Source organism: Stenella coeruleoalba (assembly GCF_951394435.1).
Source record: "Stenella coeruleoalba genome assembly, chromosome: 2".
Taxonomy (NCBI): Eukaryota; Metazoa; Chordata; class Mammalia; order Artiodactyla; family Delphinidae; genus Stenella; species Stenella coeruleoalba.
In genome coordinates this window covers 37,013,885-37,028,599 of record NC_137147.1, presented here as the reverse complement: position 1 = coordinate 37,028,599, position 14,715 = coordinate 37,013,885, and the positions used below count along the sequence as shown (strand labels likewise).

The 14,715-nt window shown below is 36.6% G+C and overlaps 1 protein-coding gene across 14 annotated transcripts in view; it reads left to right on the top strand.

The window, feature by feature from the left end:
• SYNE2 (spectrin repeat containing nuclear envelope protein 2) overlaps positions 1-14,715 on the top strand; it is a 330,405-nt gene that overhangs the window by 146,674 nt on the left and 169,016 nt on the right. For all 14 annotated transcript variants that reach the window (XM_079912180.1, XM_079912173.1, XM_079912176.1 and 11 more), the window contains exons 33-42: positions 5,271-5,429; positions 6,521-6,682; positions 8,261-8,362; positions 9,316-9,516; positions 9,863-10,034; positions 10,568-10,680; positions 11,911-12,113; positions 12,571-12,690; positions 12,789-13,080; positions 14,166-14,317. In XM_079912180.1, coding sequence (XP_079768306.1) covers positions 5,271-5,429; positions 6,521-6,682; positions 8,261-8,362; positions 9,316-9,516; positions 9,863-10,034; positions 10,568-10,680; positions 11,911-12,113; positions 12,571-12,690; positions 12,789-13,080; positions 14,166-14,317 — 1,676 coding nt within the window. The remainder of the gene's footprint in view (positions 1-5,270; positions 5,430-6,520; positions 6,683-8,260; positions 8,363-9,315; positions 9,517-9,862; positions 10,035-10,567; positions 10,681-11,910; positions 12,114-12,570; positions 12,691-12,788; positions 13,081-14,165; positions 14,318-14,715) is intronic.

Below are 14,715 nucleotides of genomic sequence, written 5' to 3'. Positions count from 1 at the left end.
TTCCTTCCCATCAGCCCTAAAAGCCTTAACTCGCTCCAGCTTAGTCCAAAGTCTCAGCTAAATATCATCTAAATTAGATATGAGTGAAACTCAAGGTGCACTTCATCCTGAGGGAATTCCTCTTGTTTATCCAAAACAAATGGACTGACAGATATTTCACCAGCGAAGAGGGATTTATTTGGGATCAACAGAGAATTGCATTTCAGGGTCGGCACCCATGGGAGCCATGTGCAAGTCCCTGCACAGCAAGGAGAGAAGAATGCTTTTATAAAGGGGAAAAGGACGTTGGATGGGCTGTAGTAGACAGAGTCCATGGCTTTTCATTGGCTGAGGCCTTGCCAATAAAGGAACCTTTCTTCTTCCTATTGGGCTCTGCCACCCCATCTGGTCTCCCAACTCTGTTTTTCTGTTTATTCTTTTTTTTTTTTTCTGTATGCCTCTCACTTTGTGGCCTCTCCCATTGCGGAGCACAGGCTCCGGACGCGCAGGCTCAGCGGCCATGGCTCACGGGCACAGCCGCTCCGCGGCATGTGGGATCCTCCCGGACCGGGGCACAAACCTGTGTCCCCTGCATCGGCAGGTGGACTCTCAACCACTGCGCCACCAGGGAAACCCTGTTTATTCATTTTTTTACACTCTACAGCTGTGAACCCATGAAACCAAACAAATTATATACTTTCAAAATACAGTGGTGGGACAGGTATAGGATAGACATATCCACTCCAAAAGAGAGAAATAGGAAAGAAGAAAGAAGTATTGGGTCCCAAGGAAGTCCGAAACCTAACAAGGCAAACAACATTAAACCGTAAGGCTTGAGTATAATCCTCTCTGGCTTGATGTTCTGCCTTCCAGGTCCACTGGGATGGCATCATCACCCTTGGCTTGGCTGGACAGATTAGCAACTTTCTCTGTAAACAAAGAAACAAAGTAAGGATAGAGGTTAAATAACTTTCCCAAGATTATATGGCTAATAAGTGACAGAATCATTATTTAAGCTGAGGTCTATCTGACTACAAAGTCATGTTCCAATCATCATAATATTGCCTTCCCTGAAGACATATTTGAAACATGTATATTATAGAAGTAAAAAATGGCTAACTTTGCTTTGTCTGTACCCCTTTCTGAAATGTAAAGGTTTACTCAGAAAAATATTTTAAAAATTAACAAAACAACTGTAATTACCTTTAAGAAACATATAAATGCCCAGGCTTTTATTATTATATTGAGAATCTTGTATCTAGTGTGGTATCTTTGTATATTTGCTGAAATAATATATCATTTTGTATGGAAGATACAGAAGTACACTTGTGTTTAGTTATTTTCTCATATGCTTTTTTTTAACTGTCTGAAAAAAGCAAATTTTAGTACCAATTGTTAACATAACTCTCAGTTAATTTTGTGATGACTTAGGTACTGTCTTCAGAAACAATCAGTTTCTGGTGTATGTATTGTCATGATGCTTTGCACCAGTGGCTGAAGTATGATACCACTGAGAACTTTTGTCCTTCAAAACCATAGAAACCTGGATGTTTATCTAGGATATGGTGCCAAATTTCCACCCTCTTTAATCAAAGGCAGAAGTGCAAAAGTAAGACTAGAAGGCTAGAGTGTCAGGGGACTATTAAAGTTTGGGAAATGTCAGGGGGGGATCTAGTTTCCTTTATTTTACCCCTTCCATTCATTGTAGGACAAAGCCTGCAGTTCCTGTCAATGCTAAAAGTATCCTCTCCTGCTCTTTCTTTTCTCTTCACCCACTGGTGGCTTGTGTCAATGTAACAGCAAAGTTCTTTGAATGTAATAAAAATTAGGTTACACACACACATACATATATGTATTTTTCATTTAATTGAACAAGCATTTATTATGCCCTATGCAAAATGTCTTGAACTGGGAGAAAAAAAACACCTGAGTCTGCATCTCAGCTCTGCCAATGTATCAGTCAGCTTCCAGTCAGGAGACAGAAACTGCCCCAGTTATTTTTTTTTTCCATTTAAAACATTTAAGTAATTTTAATTTTTTAAATTAAACTTTTAAATTTGAGATAATTGTAGATGCATATGTAGTTATAAGATATAATACATAGAGATCCTATGTACCCTTTACTAAGTTTCCCCTATGGAAATATCTTGTAAAACTGTAGTGCAATATTGCAGTCAGGTTACAGACAATCATACAGTCAAGAGGAGGAACGTTTCCATCCCCAGACTATCCCTGGTTCCGTCATCGGATAGCCCTACCACTTCCCTCTTGCTTCCACCCCCTCACAACCACTAATATGCTCTCCATTTCTATAATTTTGTCATTTCAAAAATCTTATATAAATGGAATCATACAGTATCTAACCTTTTGGGATTGGTTATTTTTACTCAGCCTAATTCTCTGGAGATTCGTTCAGATTCTTGCTCGCATCAATAGTTTGTTCCCTTTTCTTGCTGAGTAGGATTCCATGGTATGGATGTACCACAGCTTGTTTAACTGTTACCTCCGAAGAACATCTGGGTAGTTTCTAGTTTTTGGCTCTTATGCATAAATTTGCTATAAACGTTTGTATAGGCTTCTTTGTGAACATAAGTTTTTATTTCTCAGGGTTAATTGCTCTGGATTACAGTTGGTGGGTTGTATGTTAATTATGTATTTCATTTTTAAAGAAACTTTCAAACTGTTTTCCAGAGCTGCTGTACCATTTTACATTCTCACCAGTAATGTGTGAGTGATCCAGTTTCTGTACATCCTTGCCAGCATTAGATACTGCCTCTACTTTTTATTTTAGTCATTCTGATAGATATATAGTGGTATCGCTTTGTGGTTTTCATTGGCATTTTCCTAATTGCTGATGGTATTGATCATCTTTTTTTGTGCTTATTTGCCATCTGTATGTCATCTTTGCTGAAATATCTCTTCATATTTTGTGCTGATTTTCTAAGTAGATTGTTTGGTTTTTTTTTTTACTGTCGAGTTTTGAGAGTTTTTAATATATTCTACACAGTAGTCATTTGTCAGATATGTGGTTTGCAAATATTTTCTCCCAAACTGTAGCTTGTTTTTCATCTCCTTAATGGGTCTTTCGCAGAGCAAAAGACTTAAATTTTGGTAAAATCCAGTTTATCAATTTTTCCTTTCATGGATTGTGCTTTTGGTGTCAAAGTCTAAGAACTCTTTGCCTAGCACAAGATCCTGTAGATTTTCTCCTATTTTTTTCCTCAAAGTTTTATAGTGTTATGGTTTACATTTAAGTCCATCATCCATTTAGAATTAGTTTTTGTATAAGGTGTGAGACTTGGATCAAGGTTTACGTTTTTATCTATAGATGTCCAGTTGCTCCCGCACCATAAGTTGAAAAGGCTCCCATTCCTCCTTTGAACTGCTTTTTCATCTTTGTCAGAACTCAGTTGGGTATATTTGTCTGGGTTCACTTTCATCTATTGATCTGTGTGTCTGTCCCTCTGCCAGTTGATGTAATCTTTATTACTGTACCTATATGATGTTTTAAAATCAAGTAGACTGATTCTTCCCACTTTATTCTTCTTTTTTCAAATACTTTAGCTATTATAGTTCCTTTATTATTCCATATAAATTTTAGAATAATCCTGTCTCTATCTACAAAAGTATTGCCGGGTTTGATAATAATTGCATTAAACCTGTACATCAATTTTGGGAGAATTGACATTTTTACTATGTTGTCTTCTGATCCATGAACTTAGTATGTCTCTGCATTTATTTAGATCTTCTTTGATTTCTTTAATCAGTATTTTATAGTTTTCAGCGTATAGTTCCTGTGCATGTTTTGTTAGATTTACACTTAAGTATTCAATTTTTTGAGTAATTGTGAATGGTATAATATTAAAAATTTGTGTCCACGTATTCATTGTTAATATGGAGAAGTGAAATCGATTTTTATGTTTATCTTGTATCCTGTGACCTTTCTGAACCCACCTATCAGTTCTAGTGGTGTTTTTGTAGATTCCTTGGGCTCTCTGACATAGATAATCATGTTGTCTGAAAATAAGGACACCTGAGACAGAGGGCTCCTTGTTACTGCTGGTTGGGGGTGGGCATTCTGCTTCTCCACAAGGTCTCTACTGACACCTCCCTGGCTCCTCATTACAGCTCCCTAGGTAGCCTCCCCTGACATCATGGATGTGTGTGTGTGTGTGTGTGTGCGTGTGTGCGCGCACTTGTCCCTGCCCAGCAGGAATGAAAGTCCCAGCTCTACTCAGCCTTCTTTTCCCTGGTCGGGGGAGAGTGGGGCTCCTGTTACAGCCTGGAGATGGTGGCTGTCTAGGCTCTACACTTGACCTTTGCTGGCACAGGTGGGCGTTGGGCTACAGTGTTTCCTATGGTATTTTGCTCCAGTGAGTGATTATTTCCTAAAAGTTTTCTGTCTTGGTAGGTTGTCCTATTCCTGGTTCTTGGGCTGAAGAGAAAAGGCTTTTCCTGGTCTGTGTCTGTGGATCTTACCAGCTTCTGACTTCTCCAGCACACAGTCTGGGATATCCAAGGGAAAAAAAAAATTCAGGGAGCTCACCACCAGGCTGTCTTCAGGAGCTGATGCTCCCAGCCATTCTCCTTCCTTGAACTCCTCACTTTTCAGTCTTCTTAAGTCTGTTTTGTATATGATGTCCAGGGTTTTTAGTTGTGCTTAATGGGAAAATTATGCCTACTGCATATTCCCAGAAATGGAAGTCCCCTGTGGGTATATAATTTTTAGTTTTTTATTTATGAGAAATCACTATTTTCAAATTTTATACAATCATTAAAAATGCTTATATAAGATTAGTAAATTGAGTGGAAACATTAAGATTGCATTACTTGACACACATTTTATTTTGTAGTTTAAGATCATTGGCCTTTTGGTTAAATACTGTTTCACCTTCCATGTTAGAAATGACATGGAAGTTAGAATCATGAAAGATTAAACTAGAAGTCACATTAAAGATGTTTTAGAGTTTTGTCTATTTTATTCAGATGAGCACTTAGGTTCTTCAAAATGACAAAGATGATTCCTATTTGAGGAGTCTAGGAACTGTCACTTTTTTATATGATTGAATAGAGGTGCTTTTTTTTGGTAGAATATTATTTCACATGCACTAGAAAGATGGTTTTAGATCATTATAAATATTTCATCATGCAGAGTGGGACAAGGAATTTGGGTGTAGGATTATTAATAAACCAGATGTTTAGGATTCTAAAACCTTTTCATTGAGAAAGTGGGACAGTAAGTCTTATATTTGTATCAATATATCAAAACATGTTTCATATCATTTTTACAGATTGAAGTTGTTAAAGAAGAATTTAATGAACATTTAGAAGTTGTAGACAAGATTAACCAGATCTGCAAAAATCTACAATTTCATCTAAATAAAATGAGAAACTTTGAAGAGCCTCCTTTTGAGAAAGAGGCTAATGTTATTGTGGATAGGTGGCTTGATGTAAGTGATAATTTAATTGACTAGAAATTCTATTTAATAACAATTAAATTGATCTTTTCTTTTGTATCTTTAATGTTTTCATCTAATTACAAAATTCAAAAGTGCTCATTATAAAAAATGTTCAAATAATATAAAGTTTGTGACTTGGGATTTAGCTTTACGCCCAGAGTTAGGTACTATTTTACTAACAAATGAGTCTGTACTCTTTTAGATATACAAGTGCATACTCAACTTATTTGAAATAAACTAATTAATGTATTATCCATCCATGCAGCCAGTTGATGTTCAACATTATATTTATTTAATATTTTAAAAATAATTTTTGGTTGAGTAGTAATGATATTTTTATGAATTATAAATTAAGAATTTGTGCTATATTTTGATCTGGGTTTTTGATATTTAAAATTTAAAAAAATTTTTTTTTTTGTCTGCGTTGGGTCTTCGTTGCTGTGCATGGGCTTTCTCTAGTTGCAGCGAGCAGAGGCTACTCTTCATTGCAGTGTGTGGGCTTCTCATTGCAGTGGCTTCTCTTGTTGTGGAGCATGGGCTCTAGGCATGCAGGCTTCAATAGTTGTAGCGCGTGGGCTCAGTAGTTGCAGTATGCGGGTTCTAGGGCATTCAGGCTTCAGTAGTTGTGGCACAGGGGCTCAGTAGTTGTGGCTCTCAGGCTCTAGAGCACAGGCTCAGTAGTTGTGGCGCACGGGCTTAGTTACTCCTCTGCATGTGGGATCTTCCTGGACCAGCGATCGAACCTGTGTCCCCTGTATTGGCAGGCGGATTCTTAACCACTGCACCACCAGGGAAGTCCCTGTTCTGGGTTTTTAAAAGCATTTTTTATTATTGTGGTTTAGAAAACAGGAAAACTTGCTTTCAATTGCATATAAACTGCAGCAAACCAGCTAAGTTTTTTTTTTTTGTAGAAGAAAGAACTACACGGTATGTTAAAGCAAATTTTTTGTTGATGAATAAAGCAAATTATTTAGCAAGTAGAGGTAATCTAAAATTTTATTTTGAAGTTGTGTTTGACTGAAACAATGGTTCTTATGCTTTTCACCACTAAATATGTTATTTTTATTTTTTAATTATGGTAGATAAATGAGAAGACAGAAGACTACTATGAAAATCTTGGTCGAGCTCTAGCTTTATGGGACAAGCTTTTTAACTTAAAAAATGGGATTGATGAGTGGACTGAAAAGATCCTTCAAAAAATGGAATTACATCAACTGACTGAAGAGGAAAGACAAAAGCTGAAGGTTAATTAAGCAGAAATAGAATATTTGTTCTTTTTGTAGACAGTTGACATTTTAATATCAAGTCTGCTTTCTTGAAGAGGGGTAGAGAAATCACAAAGAAATCTTTTATTTCTTTCATTATTCCTTGAGTGAGACCTGAATTCCATCATTTTCTTTGTGGTATCCAGGAAGATGTTCGCAGGTATTATTAATCTGTGCTGTATACCTGAAACTAACATAGCACTGTAAATCAACTATACTTCAAGTAAAGTAAAAAGATTCAAGTAAAGTAAAAACACAAGGCTGAATATCAAAATCTTTATAGAGCTTCAAAAGAGGCTGTTTTTTTAAAACAGTGATCTCAGGTTTTGCCATTTAGAAAGAATTAAACTTATCTCTTGTAATGAAATAATACCATTTGCAGCTACATGGATGGACCTAGAGATAATCATACTAAGTGAAGTAAGTCAGAAAGAGAAAAACAAATACCATGTGATATCACTGATATGTGGAATCTAAAATATGACACAAATGAACTTATCTACAAACCAGAAACAGACTCACAAACATAGAGAACAGACTTGTGGTTGCCAAGAGGGAGAGGGGGCGGGGGAGGGATAGATTGGGAGTTTGGGACTAGCAGATATAAATTGTTATATATAGAATGGATAAACAACAAGGTCGTATTGTATAGCACAGGGAGCTATATTCTGTATCCTGTAATAAACCATAATGGAAAAGAAAAAAATAATAAAAAAAATTTTTAAAGTTAAAATATTTTTAAAGTTATCTCTTTTAACTCTAAAAAGAATTCTTTCTATTGCTGGTTGTTTGCATATTATTAGTTTGGACCATATAAAATTACAATCTTCGTATGTCAAAAAATAGTTAAGTCTGGCAGTTATATGTGGTTCAGTGTAATATAAAAATGTATTATGCGTGTATGATGGCTTTGCAGTATGTCACGTCTAATGTCTCAAGTCTTATTTTTTTCCTCTAATTTTGGTCACTTTATTCACTTTTAAATTCACATATCCATTTTTATACTTTTGGAAAAAGACTTTCAAAATGTGTGGAGATTTATGAGTTTCCTGGGTATATTAATTGACAGTTGTGAAGTAAGATTTTGATTTTCTAAGTGAAATGAATTGTCACTAAGTACCCCTTAATTTTGTCTTGAGATACAGGTTATTTAAAAATTTGAAGTTAAGGATTATAACGGCTACCGTGTGGGCCAAATTCTGCCAACATGATGTGTGTGTGTGTGTGTGTGTGTGTGTGTTGGCTTTATATGTTTATGTGTATGTTTATATGTACAGAGCTATTGAGATGTCATGCCTTTAGGTAGGCACTGCATTCTGCTGTGGCGCAAGCCTGGCCCCTCTCGTTTTATTGCTAGAGTGTTTCACTCAGTTATAACATATGCCTGACCCATGAAGACACTTAGTTTTGCAACTCCCAGGACTGTATCAAAAATCAAGTGATTAGGGGAAATTTAAAGGTTCTTTCAGTTTCTATATATTTTCAATAGCAATCAGGGGTACCAGAAAATAAGGTATAAAATAAAAAGATATTTTCCATTAACATTGTGTGTTTTAGGAAGAGTTACAAGTTCATGAACAAAAACCTTCAGAATTTTCTAAAAGAGTGGCTAAGATACAGTTCCTGCTTCAAAGCAGTGAAATACCTCTTGAATTACAGGTAAGAAAATTTTTATTTTAAAGTTGCAATTAAAGATGCTCTATATCCTCTAAAGTAATGCTCATAGCCAGAATTCTAAAACTTAAACCTAAAATAAAATTAGGATCATTACTTGATTCATCTTTAGTCATGTCCAGCCAAAATTTTAATAGCCAGCATAGTTTATTATATTTCTCCCATTTTAGAATGAATAATTTTTTGCATTCTCTTATTCTCATCTCATTTATTTCACAGGCCTCTTGTGCAGAGGGGGAGATGTTACCTTGCTTCGTGTAAAGTAACAAGGGTTTCCTCATAAGTGTCTTGGGCCTAGGAAGGAGAACATGGCTCAAGAAATTCCAAGTTTATTAGTTGCTAGATGGAGTAACAGGGAGATTGCCCCAAGTGTGATTTTCTATTGTGTGAAGAGATTTGTTAGACTTTTATTTAAATCAAAGTGCAAAGTGCCTGAATATAAGCTCTGGAGTCAGACCTTATGGGGGAGGGCCTGGGTCTGCTGCCAGCCAACTTTGTGATCTTGGGCAAGTTACTTATCCTTCTTAAGCCTGTATTTTGTATATAAAGTGCTTACCATGATGTTGTGTACGTAATAAACACTTAATAAATGCTGGCTATTTAACTTTTTTCTGTATGTTTTAATAGGTTTTCCAATAAGCACCATGAGATAGCACCTCAACTGGTATGCTAAATAAAACTTGTTTTAAGGGGAAGATTCACCTAGTCTCTTAGAAAAAAATAAGAATGTCAATTTCAGTTTTTTTCAAGTTACTGTTTTTCTTTAAAGGCACTGTTTGAATTGTATCAGTGATGTTGAACAAGGAAGAATCAGAAAGAGAGAAGTTATTTCACGTTAAAATGAAACGAAGTTTCCACTCATTCTTCAGCAGTGCAGGTGTCTTATAATCTAGTTAAATCACGTCCATTACAGTACGTCATATGTTTCATGATTTCAGGTCATGGAGTCCTCTATTTTGAACAAGATAGAACATGTGAAAATGCGTTTAACAGGAGAATCCTACTGCAGTGCACTCGGTGGCAGCACAGCTGAATTAAGGGAGGATCTCGACCAGGCTAAGACCCAGATTGGAATGACTGAGTCCCTCTTAAATGCCCTGTCTCCTTCTGACAGCTTGGAGATCTTTACTAAACTAGAGGTACTTCCCAGCTACTTCTCTTCTGTGGTTCAGATTTATTTTCACACTTGTTTCTGATGGTCTTGTCCTCTTGAGGTTAATAATTATTATAAAAATAATATAAGTCTGGGGGAAAAACTCAGAAAAACAATTTGTGTATATTTAACTGTTTCACCTTTGAATTGCTTTGTGGTCATTATTTGATGTTAAATTGCATTGCATTATACATTTACTAGCTAAGAGAAAGCAGGTCTACCCAATAAAAAATCATCTAGATTTTCATAGAAACGATGGATACCTAATATGTTTTGTGTAGATTGAGCCCATTTTTAAGACTTCACTGTTGTCTGTTTGTTTATATATTTAGGAGATTCAACAGCAAATTCTGCAGCAGAAACACAGTATGATATTACTTGAGAATCAAATAGGTTGTCTGACTCCTGAACTCTCTGAATTAAAAAAGCAATATGAAAGTGTCAGTGATTTATTTAATACCAAAAAAAGTGTTTTGCAAGATCACTTCTCTAAGTTACTGAATGGTGAGTGCAATGTTTCTCTTACTGTGCCTCTGGGAATCTTGAGGTATGAATAAGTACTGTGAACACAAAGGCTAATTAATCTAAGCTTCACTTAGAGATGGTTGCACACACTCTATTTAAGGAGATAATATTCAGATAAACCTTTTAGGAGCAAACACTCACTGATCTACACCTATCGTAAATAACATCTCTTTTGTTGAAGCACCAGATCTTTTTCTCGTGAAGGAGAGTCACGAGGGTCCTCGTGTTTGACCTGCTCCTTGTTGTCAGAGTCTGGGATCATGCCTGTGAGCAGGCTGCCCCTGCAGGTGTCTCTGGGTGTCCTGTATGCTTGGAAAGGAGGTTTGGTGTAGAAAATATGCCACAGTTACCACATCGGCTCCATTAACCCTCAAAATTAGATTTTAGTTTATTATCACTTTACAGTGACTCGTACCCACGGCATGGGAAGCAAGTTTCAAAATATTTTACTTTAACAAGGTTTGTGACGTATTCCTCGAATGAATATAGCTTCTTTTGTTTTCTTCCTGCAGATCAGTGCAAGAACTTTAATGACTGGTTTGGCAACGTTAAAGTGAACCTTAAGGAGTGTTTTGAACCATCAGAAACAAAAAAGAGCGCGGAACAAAAACTACAAAAGCTTTCTGTAAGAAGACGCGTTTAAATTTCAATCAAAATTTATCAAAATTAAAATGCTGGAGATAGAACTATATATAAGTAGCTAGGACAATAATTATTTTGACTTAGTATTTCCCTACATAGAGATAGTATTTCCAAAAAACCTGGCCTTTCCCCAAATACTGGTTGGCCAAAAAGTTCGTTCGGGATTTTCCGTGACATCTACGGAAAACCCGAACTAACTTTTTGGCCAACCCAATATTTTTAACACTCTGTGTTTACTGGGTAAGGGTGTAAGTGACTTAAAAAGGTTCTGTTTTCACAACTGTTCTAAGATGCTGTTTAACTTAATGTTTGCTGGTGAATTCAGTTGTGTTAAAATCATATTTGATAAAAAAAAAAAGGCTTTACCTAATTTGGACTTTGAAACCCCTTTACTTTCTATAAGAGATTGCTTGACTTTTTAAAAAGTTTTTTTCCCAGCCATATTTCTTTTAAAAATTGTCGTTGAACTTTAATACACTGCTGATGGGAGTGGGTGGGGGAAGATAGCCTGAAATAAGAGGCAATAATGTGGGCATTTCAAATGCGTATGGCGCCTTTAATTCTTGATCACTTTATGGTAGATTATCAAGTACTTTAGGCTTTGGTGATAACTTATGCTCTCAGACTTAATCAGTGGCATTAAATGTTCCCAGTTTAATTCCTTGCTTTGATGATACTGTTCTTTATTGACAAAATCACCTTTCTTCTCTGCTTTTAAATTATAGTTCCAACTTTTTTTTTAAACTTTGCGCATTGCATGGGTCTCAACAATTGATGCTCAAACCTTGAAACACAAACATTGAAATAAAATTCTGATTTGGACAAAGTTAAATAGAGAATAGGCTATTTAGTTTTACATATTGATTGCCAGAAAGGAGCAAGTATTTGGGAGAAGCTGAGCAGAGCCAGGATAGGAAAATGTGGCTTTCCCGGTCTAACTCCCACTGACCCACATGGTGGCATCATTTTGCTTGATGTGATTCCCAGAAAGTCAGATGCAAATGCAAATGTACACACACATTCTAGAACCGATATAAATTGTCTTTTGATCATTTGCTATTGCACTTAGCCACCTCTCCATAGCAACTTCTTTTATATAGGATGTTATGAAGATGGCATGTCTATGTACCATCTTGGGAAGGTGTCACTGGGGTGGCAGGGACCATACTTAGACATGCCCATAGGATATAATTGACTTTTTGTCTTTCTTAAGGATTTCTTGACTCTTGAAGGAAGAGGCAGTGAAATACAGCAGGTGGGAACTGTACTGAATCATGTGAAAAAGCATCTGCCTAAAGCACCTGTTAAGAAGCTTAACAGTTGGATCGTAAGTCAAGAAATTGAATTAGAAAAAATGGAGTCCATATGCCAGGCACGAGCAAAGGAGCTTGATGAGTGCTTGCAGCAGCTACTGAGGTAGGAAATAAAGGTGATGTCTAATAGCATGTTTGCTAATGATATCTTCATACGTACTCTGCCTCAGTACAGCTAGCAGTGGGATACACGTACACACAAATTTCAAAAATAAAATATGTAGTTTCAAACCCAAGTTTGACTCTGGGATATAGAATTTTGGAGAGTTCCTCAAATTATGGCCAAGGTTCAGGGGAGAGTCCAAAAATATTTTCTGTTTGTTTGTTTGTTTCCTGTTCTTTATGATGTATATGTATGGCTCATTAGAATTCCACTATAATACGTGTTATTATTATTCAGATTTTAATGTTACAAATTAAATTTTCTCAAAAGAAGCCAAAAAAGAAACCAAAAAGATGTAGTAAAAAACCTGGTCGGCTCACAAGATTTGTGCCAACCTTCTCTTCAGATAAACACTTTTTGCTGATTTTATATTCCAATGTGTGTGATATTGTTTTAGACTCCAGAATGACCACAGAAACCTGAGTAAGTGGTTGACTAATCAAGAAGAGAAATGGAAAGAAATGGAAGGAACAAGAGAGAAAACTGAGCTATTTGGCCAAGCTCTAGCTAGAAAGAGGTATAGCTGATCTTGCATGAAATGTACTTCTGGGGAATATGGTTTCTCAAATGGTGTCGTGGCTCCTGTAAACTTTCAATGATATTTGGAATTTACAGGGAACAATTTGAATCTATGGCCCAGTTGAACAACTCTGTGAAGGAATATGGGATTACTGAGGAAGAAGAAATAGTAACAGAATCAACACATTTGATCAATAGATACCAGACATTATTGGGACAATTATGTGAAATTGACGAAGAGGATAAGTTACCTCCTGCCAAGGACCAGAGCTTTAATGATCTTGCACATGATGTCATTCGTTGGATAACAGGGATTAAAGAGTCCCTGATGGTTTTGAATTCATCTGAAGGCAAAATGCCACTTGAGGAAAGAATCCAAAAAATAAAGGTATAACTGTGGAAACTAAATTTCAGAGGTCAGAGTGAACTCTAATTTTGAAAAGATTTAGAGGAAAACTGCAAAGATTTGTTTTTTAATGGAAAATAGGATCACTGCAGATTGGTTGAAGGAATTCAGATGACCAAGCTTGCAAAAGAGAAGGGCTATGATGGACCTGAAATTATTTAATGCATATAGAAGGGAGAAAGTATATCCTCTCTTTGTGGGAGCAATGTCCAGTTATTGTCCGTCTTCACTGAGTGCAGGAGAAATGAAATTAAAAGTATAAATTAGAGCTGCAGCAGGTGGAAATTTGCTAGGATGTTAAAAGAATGTATGTCAGTACATCAGAGGCATCGGCAATGTCAAGGTGAGGGCTGGAGAGGAGCTCATCTTCAGAGTGGATGTGTGTGGTTCCTGAAGGTTATTAGATACTGAGTGGGTTGTGTGGTTCTTAGTTTATCAGATACCGAGTGCAGAGGATGATGCGGTCAAGCCGTAAGGGTTAGTTTGGCATAGTGAAGTAATCAGGATCATTAGGGATTATATCTGAAAGGTTTTCCAGGGAAGGTGAATCTGGAGTAGTGTTTCCAAGAAGGGAGGAACTTGATTGTTTGGAGCAAAAGAGGAAAATAAAATTGCAGGGAATGAGAATTAATTACGTTGTGGTGGAGAAACAGCAGTTGGTTTGAGGCACTCTGCATTTTCCTATGGGAAGCCATAAACCCAATCTTGGGTGTATAGAAGTGTCTTGTTCAGGTTGTTACCCTAACTCTTTATTTATAAATAATGGTACAGATTGGAAGGAGGATTTGCCACGGATTTTTTGGCATATAATTTCTTTGAGGGCAATTGAGAATCAAGAGAAGAGTAGGAATGCCATCAGATCAATGTGACAAATGCTTACTGAGAACCAGTTCTATACAACGTGAAGGATGTCTTTGTATTCGGGGAATATATAAAAATGAAAGGGTAATTTTGAAATCTACTCTGCAGTTAGAATCTCTGAATAATGTTTATAAATAAAAACATATCATATGAAATATCCCTGTGTGGTATGAATGAGATTTTAAGATCTTTTTTATTTGATTTAGGAAATCATTTTACTAAAGCCTGAAGGGGACGCTAAAATACAGACCGTCGTGAGTCAGGCTGAGAGCAGCAAGGCTCCGATGGTTCCAAAGACCCTTACTGATATCAGAAACCAGTGGGACAACACACTCCACTTAGCCAACACATATCTAAGGTAAAGGGCATGCCTTCACCACTTTCATGGTTTTTCGTTGCACAGTGAAGCCATAACAAGTATGTTTTGTCTGCCTTCTGGATGTGGATATAGTATATCTGCTGGAGAGAAAGTAAGTAATATCAGGGGCAATCACAATGTTGAGACAGAAGCAAAGAAGAATAGTCCTCTGCACCAGATATGAAACATGCTGTCATAACTCGGCGGCAGCGTTTACTTTGGCTGGTGCATCAACCCGTGGGGCCCTTGGTAACAAATTAACATTGTCTGCCTCATTCCACCTTCAACACTCCCCTTCTGTACCAAAACCCCCTTTCCCCAGACAACCTGAGTATCTTCCTGGTATTACTGCAGGATAATTCATGCTTTTAAATATATATGCTAAGAGATTCTTAAAT